The 18387-nt window shown below is 28.2% G+C and overlaps 2 protein-coding genes across 4 annotated transcripts; both read right to left on the bottom strand.

Moving 5' to 3' along the window:
• Positions 1-706: 706 nt before the first annotated feature.
• Positions 707-7114, bottom strand: LOC123299742 (polypeptide N-acetylgalactosaminyltransferase 3-like). Of its 2 annotated transcripts, XM_044882071.1 has the most exons (8): positions 7051-7114; positions 5855-5947; positions 3493-3650; positions 3317-3426; positions 2848-3028; positions 2609-2778; positions 1159-2255; positions 707-890 (listed from the first exon to the last, which is right to left on the bottom strand). In XM_044882071.1, exons 3-8 carry the CDS (start codon positions 3630-3632, stop codon positions 747-749), a joined length of 1842 nt encoding a protein of 613 aa, XP_044738006.1. In that variant the 5' UTR covers positions 3633-3650; positions 5855-5947; positions 7051-7114; the 3' UTR covers positions 707-746. The 2 variants fall into 2 exon arrangements, with proteins under 2 accessions (XP_044738006.1, XP_044738005.1); XM_044882070.1 differs by lacking the exons at positions 5855-5947; positions 7051-7114 and adding an exon at positions 5574-5625.
• Positions 7115-8301: 1187 nt separating this feature from the next.
• LOC123300312 (sarcoplasmic calcium-binding protein 1) lies at positions 8302-17509 on the bottom strand. Of its 2 annotated transcripts, none has more exons than XM_044882869.1 (4): positions 17367-17509; positions 10652-10818; positions 9627-9860; positions 8302-8461 (listed from the first exon to the last, which is right to left on the bottom strand). In XM_044882869.1, exons 1-4 carry the CDS (start codon positions 17416-17418, stop codon positions 8318-8320), a joined length of 597 nt encoding a protein of 198 aa, XP_044738804.1. In that variant the 5' UTR covers positions 17419-17509; the 3' UTR covers positions 8302-8317. The 2 variants fall into 2 exon arrangements, with proteins under 2 accessions (XP_044738804.1, XP_044738803.1); XM_044882868.1 differs by having other exon boundaries at positions 9627-9872; positions 17367-17508.
• Between the last annotated feature and the right edge of the window lie 878 nt (positions 17510-18387).

The following is an 18387-nucleotide window of genomic DNA, read 5'->3' as shown; positions in this document are numbered from 1 at the left end:
AAAAGACTTATTTTGCTTGCTTTTTTTGTACATGCTAAAATTTATATTGTTTTTATAAGATTTTGTAATAGGAGAACATGATATTTCAAAAAAAAAATAATGACTAAAAAAATTAAGATCTCTCGGACATTATTTATTTAATTAAAAAATTGAGACGATGCTAGACCTGAACCGAGGTACTCTCTAACCGGAGGCGACATACATAGCCACTACTCCACCTCTGACATACTAATACCATCAATAACGTAATATACATACCTTTTAGTCATCTTTTGTTAATAAATTGAATACTTTGGAAAAACACTTTATGTTCCACTATACCGTCACCTAGATATATTTTTAGAGGAAAATCGAACAAAAAATCTTTTGTTAAAAAATTTTTGTATTTACAAACAAAACATTATTTAATTAAAAAGTCGGTACGATGAATGATGCTAGATCCGAACCGAGGTACCCTCTAACCGTAGGCGACTTACATAGCCACTACTCCACCTCTGACATACTATTATCATCAATAACGTAATATACATACCTTTTACTCATCTTTTTTTAATAAATTGAATACTTTGGAAAAACACTTTATGTTCCACTATACCGCCACCTAGATATATTTTTTAGAGGAAAATCGAATAAAAAATCTTTTGTTAAAAAAATTTTGTATTTACAAACAAAACATTATTTACATAATTGAATTTTTAATATAAATTGATATTCATATAAAAAAATAACGATGATTATTTTCGATATCATCTCCATGAGACTTTTTCGAAAATCCATTTTTGTGTTTCTTTAGAATCAACGCATGGATTCAGTACAATTAAATGTTCATGAACACTTTTTTCATGGATATCCCAACATAATTCGGTCGCTTTATGTCTGACTTGTTTCGTCTGAAAATAAATCAAAAATCAATAAAAAAAATGAATATCTCTCAGCAATTACTTATTTAATTAAAAAATAATCGCGACAATGCTAGATACGAACCGAGGTACTTTGCATCCGGAGGAGACCTACATAGCCACTACTCCACCTTTGACATACTATACTTCTGAATAATAATAATAATAATTGACGTGTACTTTAAGACGTTCACGGGTTTTTATTGCAGGAATCATTCAACGGGGTTATTAAAATTAACGCAAGTCTTACTGTTCTTACCTCATTCAGAAACGTCCATTTCTTTTTCTTCATATCACTACAGGCTACAATATTTACAGATAAATTTACATCCGAACTATTTGTAACATCCTGATCAGGACCATCAACGCAAACCGAATCATCGGTCATAATAAATCCATCTTTAGTCATAACAAACATTTCAATTAAATTATCGTCCTTCAAACACTTTTCAACTAACGCAACACCCATCGGTTGATTTAATCGACCTTTTCCATTCGGTCGATGTAAACATAAATTTTGTGATGGATTTCTAATTCGACCAAAAAATCGATCGTCCATTGGGAAAAAATGTTGTGGCCATACATGATTTAAATACCATTTAAAACTTTTACATTTTAATCGTTGTCGAATTTCTAAACGTTTTTCAACATTTATATTCGGTCGTAATTTATCCGCTTCGGGATTGAATTTAAAATAAAAATTCGCCCATTCATCCATCCAAACTAACGCAACTCGTGCAGTGTTCGCATACAACGTATCCGATATTCCGCCAGGAAAAGTGTACGGTGATGATTTTCGGAAAATATGGCCAACATGTGAGCATGGTACAATTTCAATTTTTCCACCACATTGCCATATTCGAAACGATAGTTCAATATTTTCACCACCCCAGATTTTCATTTCTTCGTCATATGCTCCCAACTCGAAAAAATATTTTTTATCTATGGCAAATAAACCCCCGGCCATTGTGGGCGTATAAAATGGGGTGGTTATATTTAATTTTCTTTTTTTCAATTCGTTACCTTGTAATGTAAACCAACGGAAATGCAACGCCCAATTAAATGCACCCCAATGTAATTGAAAACTTTTTATGTAGGCGAATGTATCATCGGAAATGATATCAATTACCGGGCATACAACATTTTTACGATTTTGTGAAATTCGATCTAGTAAGCTTTCAAGCCAACCGATCGTGCATTCACAATGTGCATCCAGAAAAGTTAATACTTCGCCTTGTGAAACTTCAGCACCCATTAAACGTGCCTTAATTAAGCCCACTCGTTCTGGAGAGCGTATTACACGAGTTGATACAGGTAATCCCGATATATAATCGTCCAATGGTTGTCGTAAAAAATCTACAATTTCAGAATTTTATTTCAGTTAGCTTAATTGTAAGTGAGAAACTGGATGGAATAAGGGCGTAATATTTCCAAGCGTTACAAATTTAGGACTAAAATTAGTATATCTTGATATATATTGCATATATACAGGGTATAAAAACAAATTCGGTAATAACAAATATAATAATTTATAAATAATATAAACAAATAATCTATTGTGTTCATAGCTCTTACTTTGGCTGTCATTTCTCTATCCTTGTCTATTATGATTGGCATTTCGTTTACCGATTAACTTCGTAGTGTTAAAAATTGTACCTACCTAATTTTAACATGTAATTTTCGTGTCACTCTCGGAAATCTTGACTTACCTCTATCACTGGCATCATCTATTAACAAAATTTCTTGTAATAATTCACGTGGTGATCGATTTATTACACTCCAAACAGTCCGCAGAAGAGTTGACCATGCTTCATTATGGAAGACGATAATAACAGTTGTTGTGGGTAATTTCGATAAATTTCTATACATATTTATACATCTAGAAATCCATAAAAAATATAAATAAAGCGAGCTAAGCCAAAGATTTTTTTTATATATCTTTCCTTACTTCTTTTTACGTACGTCCGGTAAAGTTCTATTCAAAGGAATTCGATCACTGGCTAATAAATTAAAACGATTTATCTGATACAATTGTTGCATTTTTAGAAGATCCTTTGGTGGTATCACAACTGGATTTCCATTAGCACCTTCATTTGATATTGGATTAAAGTAATTACTGTTTATCATATCTGAAAATTTTAAATATATCAATTAAAAGAGGACACTTAACTGCATAAAGAAGTGATTGCAGTGTAACAAAACATAATTGAGTCATTTATTATGTAATAGCTTGATACCCGCCCGCTTCGCTGGGCTTAAAGGTAAGGACCACCGCGTTATAGCCTCCTGGCCTCCTCCCTTCTTGCACTCTAAGAGTAAACGTTTGAAATGTATCATATCAGGCCCTAAAGCATCCGAATTCTAAAGCACTCCCTGGGTTCATACGTTATTACTACAGATATTCAAATAATACAAACCATGGGTCACGTTGGGAGTACGCCGGTTACTAACATCGTCACCAATGTAATGTCCAATAACGACATGGACTCCACGATGGTCGACATATTCGTGTTGGTTTTTCTTCAATCTGTAAAATGGTCAATGGAAATAAAGACGCGCAAAATAGTTCATTTTTATCTTGCCAATAATGTACCTGAGATTAACCCAATCAGCTCTTGAATATTTAATATCACGTGGTTCCGATACAAGCCATGTTACGCCCAACAATGTAATACATAAAAATAGTAACCAAAATAAAATTCGACGAATGTATTTCACCGGAAGAAATCCCATTATCTAAATCATCTTTACCTATAAAAAAACATATTTTAATTTCAATAAATTTTTGCAAATGCAAATAGATATGTGGTATTTATTTCACACATTTCAGCTTATGAAATGCTAGTGCAATTTTTTTTCGTATTTTGGTTTTGCGGTTTTAAATTGGTATCTAGTTTAATTTAAAGAAGTATTTTCAAATCTATTTTTCTATTAAATCAGGTGTGAATAAGTTTTATATGAAAGAAATGTGATTCCTATTAATTTTACAAATATTTAAAATAATAATTAATGAGAATTTTATTACAATAGTCATATTTTATGCAAATTTTGATTAGTTTGCAAAAATAGGTTTACAATCCATAATTAAATAATTATGGATTATAAAATTTATTTAACTAATTCATATAAAATAGTAATTTTATGTGAAATTTAAAAAATAGGTATCAAATAATCGCTGCCATAAAAGAACGAAGCAGCGATTACATTTTATTCTTACATTTAGTTGATTAATTTAAAAAAAATTATAATTAGTTTTTTATAACACGATCAAAAAGACAGAAATTACGTTCTTAAACAAAAAATTATATATCCTTACAGGACAAAGAAGTTTTACTCTTAATTTTCGTCCAATTTTTCCAAGTACTAAAAGATCCACCCTCAAAATTTGAAACGTCTCAAATCTATTCGTAAACTCTTTTTTTTGCAAACGTCTTATAAATTTGGATTTCTCGAACAAGTCAATTTTTTATGAATTTATGGTGGAAGTGCAAATAAATCCGTTACTTGGTCTTTTAATTTAAGACCTTTTTCATTCAAAATGTGACTCTATTATTTTATAAAATATGAAATACAATATATCTGAATTATTTTTAAAGAGAATTTCAGTTTCATCATGCTTCTAATTGAACTTAAGAATGACTAGAATTGATTTTCAACTTAATCATTGTAATGTAATGGATCTTAGACCCAGATTATAAAAGTAAAATTTGCTGACATAAAATTTTATGTTTAAAAATTATAATTATGAAAAGGAATTAAGATATTTCATTCAACGCGTCACTAATCATTAATCAAGAATCTGCTCATAATAAAACAAATAAAAAAATTTCACTTCCTTTTTAGTACATTTATTAAAATTAAACGAAGAAATTAATTCATATTATTTGAAAGTGTAAGTAAACAATAAATAAATATTTATGTTAATTTTTTAATTTATATTTTAAAAAAAATTATCTACTTAATTTTATTAAGGTGTTTCGATGCCAAAACGTAAGTGTTACCATAAAACTGAAATTTTGGGTATCAATTAATGAGTAATACGCCTTCTGTATAAACAAGTCGATTCTCCTACGGGTTACAATAAATTAATAATTAAAAACAGCCCATTTTACATGGATGTATATGAAGAAGTTGTCATAAATGTTGGTTGTTTAATCAATAAGTGGCTTTAAAATGCTTTACCACTTACATGAAAAACTTTTATCAATATGGCTCAAGCTTTAAGCTTTAAAATCATACCAAAATTAAGAACTGTGCATACAAATGAAAAACTTTTGATAAATACACTGACTTCGATAGTTTTTCCTAAACCGTTCAGAGAATCGATATGAATTTTCCACAAAAGATGTATAAAAGGATGATTAATTGATAAATAAAATTTCAAATTTTTGGAATCATTTTCATTTTTTCAGTATCGAAATACAAGACAAGAAAAACAGATGTTGTTTTTACAAGAAAGTGAAGTAATATAACTTCCGGAAAAAGCACTTACTCATAATTTTCACAATTAAGTGTGTTTATTAAAAAAAGATCAACAGAAATGGAAGATTTTAACTATTCATTCATTAAAAAATTCTAAAGAATTCGAAACATTGCACTTAATATGAAAAACAGATATTATTTTTACAAGCAAGTAAAGTAAATGAAACATAACTTAACAGAAAAATCACTTACTTTTAGTTTTCTATTTCATAATTTCTATTTCATAATTTTCATAATAAGGCGTCAATTATAATTATCACTTAAAATTTTAATTAAAAATAGCGCACATGTTTAATATAAAATTAACAAAATATTAAAAAAGAAAAATTATTTTTTATTGAACCTGTTGTCTTCACATGACAGAAGTTTTTAGAAGACCATTATACTTATTTTAAAGTCAACAACATTTGCTGTTGGCTGGTTCAAATGAAGAATATTTTCAACATTACGGTAACTTTGTTTTAACAACCTACCTGGTCAGGTATTTCTACATTTTATTGAAGTTTTTAGTAAGTTGTAAGTTGTATGTTGTTCTCTCAGTTTAACACCAAACATCGTCTCCCTACCTACCAAATGGAATATACAATGAGGTAATATATTTGATATAGTCCCAACCGTGGAATCAAAAAAATGGGGAAAACGTTTTATAAGGATCCCACAGGGAAAAACGATCCCTGATTGTTTTAAGTGAACCATGAAAACAATCTAGCATTTTTATGGATAGATGACTACCACGTACTCATATTAATCGTTGAATCGGCTGGTTGTTTTACTCTTGGCTTCAGTTGACCATCCAAAAATTGGGGAAAGTCCTCTATAATGATCCCTTAGGGCAAAATGTTCCCTGATTGTTTTAAGTGAACCATTAAAACCATCTAGCATTTTTATGGATAGATGACTACCACGTACTCATATTAATCGTTGAACAAATTTTGAACTTTTTTGTGTTAGTTTTCGCCGGCTGGTTATTTTACTCTTGGCTTCAGTTTAATTTTAATAATATTATAACACATTTTGATAGGCGTATAATAAATTTTAAGGTCAGTTTTTATGGTGATTTTCAAATATGTCGATACGTGTAAAATGATCCCCTTTATATACGTTAAAATGATCCCTATTTTGTGTGTAAAATTATAATAGATAAAATGATCCCCCATCATGTAACGGGTCTTGAATGTGTTGATTTAAATGATTTTATCAGTGATTTTAGCTTTCATACTAATCGTTGATGGAAAGTAAAAAAGCAATTAATATTTATGTGAATGGCCTGGTAAAAAATCTGGTAAACGATCTCTTTTGAGAAATATTGAATAGTTCTAAAAATTTGAACAAATCAAAAGAAATTGACATGCGAATATTACAACACTTGAATAAAGAAATCAAAAATAGTTTGACTATAAATTACATTTTTTCTTGGGGGGATCATTATTGGACACTTTGCCCTATATGAACTTGGTTTCTGTTAGCATCCATATTAAAAAGATGAAAGATACGGATGCTAAAATACTTTTTATACCACCTACGATCTTGGTGGGGGAATTTTCCCGTAAATTGAAGAAAACTTACGTTTGTAATGGAGTAGGCTATCAAAAATCACTTGGTACAACCTTAGAAAAATCCCCGAATTATAAGAAAATGCTCCCAAGAAGAACTATTATTGTCTCCCTACCTTACATCACATCGTTTTTACTAAAGCTGTTGATAGAAATCAAATCGGTATAATTTTTGCTCCAATCCGCATAGACTATTATTATAATGCTATCGGCAAATACCGGTAAAAAACCAAATATATGTGTACGTAATTTATTAATTTGCATACCAATGGATGATTATTTTTATTCTTTGATAATAATTGTTTAAGCATTAATTAAAACGGTTAAAATGTTATAATTTTTTTATATTAATTAAATGTCCGTAGCACGACCTAGTTTAAATCGGTGTTTTGAAATATCTGGATGTACAAATTTAGAGGAAGTGTTTATGTCTGTATTTATTCACTATGAAAAATTGTAATGGTCTAAGAGACGGTAGTATAAGGTTGATCTTCACCCATCTGATAACACGATGAGACATATTTTTTATGAAATTATATTGATTTTTAAACACTCCTATCATAGTTTATCTATCGAAAAGTATTCATGGCAACTTTTAATTAAATTCAAAACGGTTATAAAAAATTCGTAGCGTCGGAGCTGCGTTACCTAAGCGAATTCCCCCAGAGATAACACATTTCTCGAAAAATAGAATATAGCATTTTTAATTTTTCAAGAATTTCATTTCCAAGCATCTCGAGGAAAAATAACTTTTTTGCTTAGAACATGACCTTTTAAATACCAAAGCCCTTCTTGATACTCAATTTTTTCAAAATTCCATCATCAGTACAAAAGCAATAGCTCCTTTTCTTTCCTAAATTCGCTAATAATTCGTAAACGGAATCCTAAAAATTTCGAAACACCTTCTACTCCACTTTTATTCTAAAACAAAAGATTTCTAATGTTTCAATCAATGGTTTTTGTATATTTATTGAAAAATATCAAATGAAATCTCTCATTTGGAAATTCATTGAAAAATAAATGAATAATTTATTCTTTTGTCTTATTTTTTTCTATTTTTATTAAAAATTACCTCATACTGAGACCAAAAGAGAAAAGAAATGAATATTTTATTTAAATCAGAGGCTTTTTTTCCAAATATACTAAATATTGAAAACATTACATAATAATATATTAGAACAATTAAAATTTCAGTGCAATAATAATTTAAAATTTATTAAGATATAATTATAACAAATATATATATTTATAAATAAAATATTCAAATAAAATTTAACAAAATGTGTGTATAAATATAAAAATTATAAATATAAAACTACAAATAAAATAATTTTTTTTATTATTAAATTATTTATTTATCATACTTTTTTTTTAAAATAAAAATCACGATTCGATTTCCGTGTAAGCAATTTCTGATAATGGTCCAAATAAATATATACCAGGACATTCATCTGGATTACCTAAAAAATCTGCATATAATTCTTGATAACGTGATAATGTAATACCACCTCTTCTTCGATCATCATCCTAAAAATAAAACAAATTGAACTTTATTAATTTTCGATTCGAATTGTGCGATAACCTTTTCTAATATTTCTTCAAGCTATTATCATCCTAAATTTTATTAGAAAAAAAGAAAATTTTTTAGCGAAAGAGATCGATTTTACTTTAAATCAATTTGATGGATTTTGATGAGTATTCTTCTATTTCAAAATATGGTATTGCTAATTTGTTGGATTTTTAATTTGAGCTTTGTGAAGGTGATATCTGAAAATTCATAATTCGGACCTGATTTTTCTCAGTGACATCGTTTTCGTCTGGCTTAAAATAGCGTCTAATTATATTTTCTTTAAAATTAAAGGAATGTAAAAAAAATGAAAAGATATTATTTCAATTTTAATGAAAAGGTCACCATAAGAAAAATGAGAAAAGGATTCTAGCCAATGGGATTATTTTCGCCAGGTTAAAAAAAGGCCAAAGCAAGTTTTTCATGAAGAAAAACAATATTTACTCGAAATTTCTATTGCCGCTAGTACGCCTTACGTACGGTGGCTTATAGTTTAATCCTTTTTTGTTATCAAGTACTAACGCCCTGAAAACAAACCCGAGGCTTAAATCTTCTAAATCATCATGAAATTGAATCTTATTCAAGATTGTTTACGAAGAGAAAGGGAAAGAGGTAAAAGAAAATATACATTCTGGACCATTTTAATCTCTTATGGCAAACAGTTCGTTTGGTATTTAGCCAATCAAAAAATAACGTAGAAAATAGAAATAGAACACTTAGAAAGTTGATCCTCATAAAAAAGCTCAGAATTTTTATTTAAAACATTTTTTATGTCATTATTGCATTTAATCGAAAGAAAAAACGCTAGCTACAGAAAAATGCTTTAGCCAAAAGTTGTCAAAGGTAATAGAAGACCTTTGCCTGTGTCTGTGACTTACAATTATCGATAAACTTTAAACGTATTTTCTTTCGATTAAATGCAATATTGACATAATTTTAAATCGCATTTCCTCCGAAATCTAACGATTTTCTAAAAAAGTGTTTTAGATAAAAATTATTAGTTGAAGATCAACTTTTTAATTTAAAGTGTTACTCTATTTCTTATCTTATCTTGATGCTCCCCATCAAACTCCAAACTGCCATAATAGATTAAAATGATCGACCCTGTGTATGGAAATTACTTACATTCAACAAATTATCAAATGACTCATCCACCGATTCAATATCATCAATAGCAAATTTCGTAACACAACTAAAACGATATTCATCCGCTGTTATAATACCATCATCGTTTAAATCAACCATCTTAAAATTATAATCGATAAACATTTTCATTGCTTGTGGAAAATCTTCATATTTACGTCCAATACATGTTTGTTGTACAGCTTCCTTAAATTCATCCGTACTAATTCTACCATCCTGTAATAACTCCTGTTAAATAGGACTAATTTTAAATTAATAAAATGTGTGTTTTTATGTGCCCTAAAACTATTTAATTTCATTTTCTAGTATTTCAATTCTACTACCGCATATCAAAACAAAACAAACAAAAGAGGCACAGCATGTGTGACCAGATTTCTTTGTGAAGCCATATGTGTTGAAGAAGCTGCCTTGAAGCCTAAGATTGAAGCTGTATAATAAATGCATATAAAAAGTACAATATTTTTCTAAAAACTTTGAAATACTGTATAGATCAGATACCGAAAACATTTCGAGCTGGGGTCTGATCTATAGTACCAAAGTATACTACTACAATCTACAAGAAATAATAAAAAGCGTTACTGCCCAAATTGTGTGTAAGGTCTAGGGCCAAGAGAAGTATTTGACAATCGTTTTCGAAATATGAAATGCTTATTGTCGAGTTCAACAACTTTTTCCTCTTAAAATGCAAAAATATATTTTTTCCTCAACAAAGCTCTCGATTTTTTGATGTCCTACAAAATGATATTCGGTGTCCTGTTCGTTAAAAAGTTTGACATGAATCCTAGATACCCGGGTTCGATTTCTGGCGTCCTACAACGACTGTCAAAGATTACGCCTGACTCTAGACCAACATGTGTGTGTGTACATGTGGGTGTGATTGTGCGCTTTGAAATACGAATTTATCTACATATTTGCCAAAAATATCTTAAGATCTTTGACAAAAATGCTTATAATTTCACAATCTTGTTAATGAAATAAAAAAGAATAAAAATTTATTTATTAAATACCTTATTAAAATCTGCTAATTCAGCAATTTCTTCCCATAAACCTAACATAACATGTTGATATTCTTGTAACTTTGAGTTACTAAATTGCCCCTTTCCATCAATGATTGTAGCACGTAAGGCTAGACAAAAGAAATCTCTTTCGTCCAAATATCCATTACTATCAATATCTGTAAAAAGAAATTTTTAAATACATTAGTTTTCAGAATGACGTAGTAAAAATCTTACAAATTCCATATTTCAAAATGGATTATCCTCCTAGTTTTAATAAAAAATACTTTATTTCAGTCAGTCAGGTGGGAGCGCAAATAAATATACATTACATAGTGAGAAACGATATGTGCCTTAATTTATTTGCGTTTCCACCATCGATTTGTTCCTTTTATAGCATGCATAAGTGAGAATCAAAAAGAAGAATAATGAAGTCAAAGTTTTTGTCACAGCTTAGAACACATCAGAATAAATTGTCTTTTTTACCAAGGTTATTTTATCGGCATAATAAGTTTTTTAAGCAATCAAAAGTGATATATTTGTTGTTTTTAAAGATTAAAGTTCACTATTTTATTTGTTTATAAATTAAAACGAGCCTTGAAATTTTAACACCCTTGTAAAGATGTCGTTTTTTTTTAATTTTTCTGTTCCGCCTCAATAATTGGCGTATCTAATCGAAAAGTATATTTTTAGAAAATACTGCCAATTTATCTCAAACAGTGTCAACAGAAATCACGTAAAAAGATATTACATTTTAATTAAATTTTAAACAAAATAATATACAGAGTGAGAGATAAGTGAATATACAATTGTATAAAGTATTAGTTTATTTATTATAAGTCTATAATTTGTAATATTTGGGGTTGTCATCTCTCCAAATCTTCCCAAGTTTAGTAAGAGATTTTTTCATTATTTGTTTCATATTGTAAATTGGACAGATCTATCCAATAAGGATATTTAAAAAAAAATAAAATTTATTAAATTGTTTTGCTTTGATTGAATCTAGAATATTCTCGAAGGTTTTAGAAATTTGGAAATGTCTAAATTATATTTGTATGTTTTAAATAAGATGAAAATAATTTGAATCGGTCTGGATTATTCTATGATATTTAGGATTATTTTAAAAAATTGGAGAATGATCTTTAACGCCTTTATGATCTTTAAATATTGAGACGTTTTGAAAATGTTTATTATCAGAATAGAACGTTCCGAATTTCCATAGAAAACAGTAAATTATTTAGTTAACATGCTAAAATGGGCAAGGCATGCAACCATGGCGTGTAGGATACCCTATATACTGATCAAATACTCTCCGAGTATCATTCATGAGTGATTCGGTTTAGTATATAGACTTTTAATAACTGTATAACAACTTATGTCCCACTGTGTATACATATAATTTTATAAATAGTTAAAATTTACTAAAAATATACATTTCCGTTGAAAAATTTACTATGCAATAAATTTTTTGTATATCCTAAGGTCGTATATGAAAATTTATTTCTAGAGAGAATTTCCATGTAAAATGTAAATAATATTTTTAAAATATGATTTCAATGTTAGAAAATAAAAAATTATGTATGTATATTTATATTAAATTTTGGCAATCAATGTCACGCTTAAGTAAACTTTGTATTTCTTCTTATTATTCTTTTTTTTATATAGAAGTTCTATTTACATGCTAACTAACGAACAAATATAACGATAACGTGTGATTAATGGTTTTGTTTATTCTATAAAACAAACGACTATAACACGCTCAAACGCGATTTCCTTTTGGTTGTAGTGTCAGTCACATTTGTTTTTTATTAAATAAATCATATATTTTAAAGTTTTATAAGCACATTTTTTACAGCAGATTGTTCAAATATAGAATAAACGATAAAATTATACTCACACAAAAATCATTAACATAAGGTATTCATAATATGTTGCAAAATTAAACGCATATTGGGTTAAATGTATTGTGTGTCACATATGAAATCACCACAGGGCAAATCTATCCAGCCTCTTGCTTTTCCCCATTTTTCGTTTAGAAGCAGTTTGCAAATAGAAATATAATCAAAGATAATAAACCAGACATCTAGATACCTATTTCCAAATAAATTTCGATTTCTATACCAATTTTCTAGATCAATTTTTGCATTATATAAATAAATACGTATTTCGACTATCAAGTAGTCATCATCAGTATGAATTAGCTAATCGTAATTACTCTTTGATAATTTGGTGACGATCTGCACGGTTTATCTAATTAATTGATCCGACTTTGTATTATTTCTAACAAACTCCTCAGCTTTACAATAATTCTAAAGCATATTTTCTTCAACAAGAATAGAATAAAGTGATTCCCGTGTAAATTACAAATATATATTATTTAGACGTTAACTTGTAAGTGGAAATAATTATTTTTTAAATAGTAATAAATCCATTAGTTTTTCCACATTAAAAAAAAAAGTTTTATTTTTACACTGCTAGCCATCGCGTTGGCTGATAAAAATAATATTTTTTATGTTTTTTTTACCAAAGTGTATTGTGTTTTTTATAATTAAGTACCCACATAATAAAAAAAAAACGCCAAATATCAAAGGAAAATAAAATTTGTGTAATAAAATGAAAATATGTAATGAATGTAAATCATATGATTTGTTATTTTAGTTTATTAACCGATGTAAATATATTAATTTTCCCATACCAATGGCATACAATCTATAGTTCAATTATATTATTTACCATCGCGATTTTAGAATATTTATAGAAATTCTATAATCTTTTCATTTATAATTTTCTGCCAATAAGTCAAATATAAAAATGAATTGTCTACTATCAAAAATAATATTCATATCGAACAAAAGCCTTTAGTTAATTCGAGGAAAAATAGTTTTAATTCATACTAGCTGTGAACTAACCGTTTTGCTGGGCAACAGTTTTGTAATTTACAACGTCACGTTCTTTTATTTGATACGCCACTTGGGTATATTTGTAAATATTCGATTATTCATCTCATTTTCTCACTCAAATCTATCCACCTCGCGAAGGTTAAAAATAGATAAAACAATCATTGAAGTTGGTTGTATATCTTGTCAATATTTGAGCTTAATCGATGCACAACTTTTTAAGTTTAATTATGCATGTATATTAAACATAAAAACCTTTTTCTTGAGTCACTTTTTCTATTAGAAAAAGCTGCATCAAAATCCGTTGCATAGTTTTAAAGATCTAAGCATACATAAGGATTAGGGACAGACAGACGGATTGAAGCGACTTTGTTTTATACTATTTATTGACTATTCAGTTTCTAATAAGTTCTAATAAGTTGTGTTTTTCAAAATAAGTTGTAATTCCCAGTTTGAATTTTTACAGGTATTGTTAACTTTGAGCCGCTTTCAAAAGTTTAAGAAGTTTCACGAAAGTTCCAAAACATTCTCTAGAATATAATGATTTTGGAGTAAGTACTGACATGAGAAATTGTCTTTTTCAATAGCGAGCCTAATGTTAGAATTAAATAAATTCGAAACGTCGTAAATAAGACTTAAGTTTTTCTTCCACTTCCAATTTCTTCTAGAATGTACCTAATGTTATGTGTTCGTACATTTTAATTTCCCATCGAAAATCATTGCATCTTACAAGAAACCAATTAAAAATATATTTAAGATAAAAACAACTTATTTTCAAATTAAAATTAAATGAAAATAGAATTTGGAAAACATATACTGAATATAAATCATATGATTTTTACATTTATTTGCATTTAATCGATGTAAATATATTAATTTTTTCATGCCAATATATATTAAAACATTTTACATTTTAAATTTGTTTGAATATTCTATACAAGTCTATTTAAAAATTATTAATTACCTATTAGAAAATTCAATTATTATTATCATCGCATTTATAGAATATTTATAGAAATTTTTTTAATCGTTTTTAATTTTCTGCCAATTAGTTAAGTATGAAAATAAATTTTCATGCTATCAAATAATATCCAAAATGATAGCAGAAAATTATTTTCATACTTTAAACTAATTGGTAGAAAATTTAAACGATAAAAAAAATTTTCTATAAATATTCTAAATGCGATGATAATAGTAATTGAATTTTATAATAAAATTTTAATTAGACGATCAATTTTATATATTTTTTTTTTATAAAGTATCCAATTATTATCCGCGAATTATGTGTAAAAGTTTCTGAATGTTTTTATTCGGGGGGTTTTTGAGGTAACTAAAATTTATAGGCACCTTCGTCTAGTTTGTCGACAAACTATGTAGATCTACATCATCGAATGTCGTGAAGCACTTGCACCCATGTTCTGATAATAATTTTAAATATCATCAAGTTTATTGATTAAAAAATTTGTTTTAATTTTAACACAAATGCTGAATTTATATATAAAAAATACCTTATATTTCAATATAACATTAGCGAGATTTCTTACATATCAACATACCTCCAGAATACCTCCAAAAACTCCCGAAAAACCAAATTCGGAACTTATTACGCATAATTCGAGGATAATGATTGGATAATTAAAAAACATATATGCATATATATAAAATTGATCGATTTGAAAAAGATATCGAAATTGTTCACTGAATATTTCTTTTAGAAAAACAAATTTCTGACAACTTTTGTTATAAAATCCATTAATTTTTTTATATTTGGCCGTTTTTCTTGATTTTCGGGAAATTGGAAGTTGATGGTTTCCGAAATGGGCCAAAAATCGTTTTTATGTGTGTATAGAGTTAACAACTTTTTCTTTTGTATAAGTCCACGAAAAAATATTATTTTGAGTGGACCATTAGTTTCAAAAGGAATAGAACGAAAACTTCGATTTGCAAATGGTGCAAATTATTTCATTAATAAATCGATTGAAATTTTTTTATAATAGGTCAGCAACCAGATAAACTTTGGGTCTTTCCAAGGCAACCCATTTTGGCTGATAGCAATGTTAATAACTATAAACTAAAATAAAAATTGAACTTAAGGAGTAAAGGCCGAACGATTTAATAGGTACGATTTACTCTCCAACTTAAATCTATTGTTATCGCAACATGAGAATAATTCTTTTATATAAGCCTTCGAAAATAAAAATTCTTAAGTACAATGTTTATTTATCCACATAGTGTTTACTGATTGGATTTATCATTATATTATTTTTTGTTCTCGTATTATTTGACAGATATTTGGCAAATATATAAATTTGAACAATAAGACAAACTATCATCAACTGTATTATTATAATTTTGTACATTGCCAAAAACATACATAAAAATTGGTTATAATCAATCCAATTTCTACAGTTTTACAGACACTGGCAGTGGCCTATATATACATGATAAATATAGTAACACGCTGAAAGGAAAATCCCACTATTATTTATATTTTTTGACACCGTTTCATTACACTTTCAGGAAATGAACGAAAAAAAAGGTGAAAACAATGATATGCATTCAGAATACTGAGACAATAAATCATAGTAAATTTTATTTTCTACAATTATGCTTAAATTATATAGTTTCAATTTGGCTAATTATAATTGAATTTTCAAAATTAGAATAATTAACGAGTTTAATTATTCCTTAAATTTTACCCTCTATATCACTCTGCCCTTTTAATGCGGTAGTTTTGGAGCATTCTGTATGCTTATGATCTCAAGTGTATACTGATTTATTACAAATTTTACATCAGCAAAAGATCCAGCATAAATTAGAAGCGTTTTCGCTATTAGATTTGCTAAAATGTATGCTAAAGGCTCTAAGACAACTATTTCATTCATTTTTAACCCCCGATGCATAAAGAGGGGTGTTATAAATTTGACCACTATATGTCTGACTGTCTGTCTGGAGTACCTTAGCTCTTAAACGGGTGAGCCGATTCGAATGTAGTTTTTTCATTTCAAAAATTACTGTTTTGAGAGTGTTCTTAGCTATGTTTGAATAAAATCGGTTAAGTTTGGAGTAAGTTACAAGAAAAACAAGGAATTTGTCGTGGCGAGCGACAGGAAATCGAAGAAGTTTATCTACTTATTCAAATACTTTGTGCATAAAGTTCGAATTAATGCTTTAAGTTTGATATTTTCCAAACAGAGAATCTGAGGAAGTCTATGGCAAAAATATCTTCTTAAAACATTGATTTATTATTAAAAGCTTGAAAATGTTTAAGAAATCAAAGTTTTTCGATGGGTGATAAAGATACTCGGACGAAATTTCAAGCGCGGCTCAAAGCGCAAAAGTTTATAGTGAATAATTTGATGAATATAACAATATTCTGAAAAGTTTTGGTACTGCCAAACTTGGTTTAAATACCAAACTACAACATGCGGTTTTCAGTATTTCGATAATATTTCTAGAAAAATCAAGAGAAAAATTTAATACGGATTTCTAAGAAGTGCGCCCACATGTTCTATACTTTTGATAAACATAAGATTAATTACGTTTTAAAAAATCTCTGATAACTTCCTGATACTGATAACTTCCCTATTCTCCATAAATAAGGGATCATTTGTAGTAAAAAAGCACCAATGAAAACAATAACATTCATTAAATTAACAGGTTTCTATAGGAATAATTTTATTTGGGAAGAATATTATCGTAATTGTTAAATCGTAACATGCACATGCTTATAAATACTGTAAGACTTAAAAACTGTGTCGAATAAAAAAAAAGACAAGAACGTTAAACCAAAAATTTTGTTTTTCTCTGTAAATAAATTGTTACTATACCGTATAAATGTCTTACAACAAAATTAACACGATTATCCCAACTATAAGCCATGTTACTCCCGCGATCACTTCTAATTAACGTTTAAATAAATAATATTTAATAATTATAGTAATATTTAAAATTATAATAAATTCAAAAGAAAATTAAAAATCTGAAAACATATGCACAAAATAATTTTTCATACACAAAAATTTTAAGTATTTTCTCGATACCGGCACAAGTTAAACACACATTTATTTGTATATCGACTTATATATTTTGGTTGTACGATATAATAAATTCGTGATTCGTTTTATTACGTCGACCGTTAGCAAGATAAACGTAAGACTTTTAACTTCCTGAAAGAAAGCTATTGTTTTCTCTCCGAAAAACGGAGTCAACAATTTTTTTTATATCTTCACGGTTTGAGGTATTTAAAATGCAAAAAAAAACTGTTTATTAATCAATGGGTCTTGCAATTATTTCCGAAGAAAATATCTTATCAATTTGAGTTTCCACAGATGATGGATTTCTATGTGAAATCGATCCCATTTTATTGACAGTAGGTATAAGTGAAACTTACAAAATTTAAAAAACCCCCGATAAATTTTTCTGGTAAGGAACCCTAAACTCGCACTTGAAACGTATCTAAGAAAACTCACCATTAAATTTACTTTCCAACGAAACAAAAAAAATCCAAATCCGTTCATTCGTTTGGGCGCTACGATGTCACAAACAGACACACGTAGCGGCCCCCTTTTTTGGTTCGGGGGTTGAAAATGTGAATACACGCATATAGAGTTGGCCTCTTATTCGAGTACAAACCATGTTTTCGATTTATTTTTAAATTTTTTCGGAATGCGAATAAAATAATTTGATTTATCAGGAATTTATTGATCTGACTGCTAAAAGCTATGTCCACATGACTTAAGTGGTGGTAACCAACAGAGAAAAGTGTACATAGTTACACATATACTTATTACTTAATATTTTCAAATCTAAAGTTAGATTCTTTAAGCTGCCTACTATATTCGAGCCAAA

The sequence above is a fragment of the Chrysoperla carnea genome, chromosome 5 (genome assembly GCF_905475395.1).
Source record: "Chrysoperla carnea chromosome 5, inChrCarn1.1, whole genome shotgun sequence".
Lineage (NCBI taxonomy): Eukaryota > Metazoa > Arthropoda > Insecta > Neuroptera > Chrysopidae > Chrysoperla > Chrysoperla carnea.
Note: the sequence above shows the minus strand (reverse complement) of the source record. Positions and strands in the feature narration are given on the sequence as shown.

Excerpts from the sequence above, each read along its gene's own strand:
- LOC123300312 (XM_044882868.1), bottom strand. The coding sequence starts at position 17,418 with ATGGCTTATAGTTGGGATAATCGTGTTAATTTTGTTGTAAGACATTTA. Across the intron at positions 10,819-17,366 it reads TGTTGTAAGACATTTATACG|ATATTGATAGTAATGGATAT; the intron begins GTATAGTAACAA and ends TTCTTTTTACAG. Across the intron at positions 8,462-9,626 it reads CATTTGATAATTTGTTGAAT|GATGATGATCGAAGAAGAGG; the intron begins GTAAGTAATTTC and ends TTTTATTTTTAG.
- LOC123299742 (XM_044882071.1), bottom strand. The coding sequence starts at position 3,632 with ATGGGATTTCTTCCGGTGAAATACATTCGTCGAATTTTATTTTGGTTA. Across the intron at positions 2,256-2,608 it reads AGATGATGCCAGTGATAGAG|ATTTTTTACGACAACCATTG; the intron begins GTAAGTCAAGAT and ends CTGAAATTGTAG. Across the intron at positions 891-1,158 it reads AATGGACGTTTCTGAATGAG|ACGAAACAAGTCAGACATAA; the intron begins GTAAGAACAGTA and ends ATTTATTTTCAG.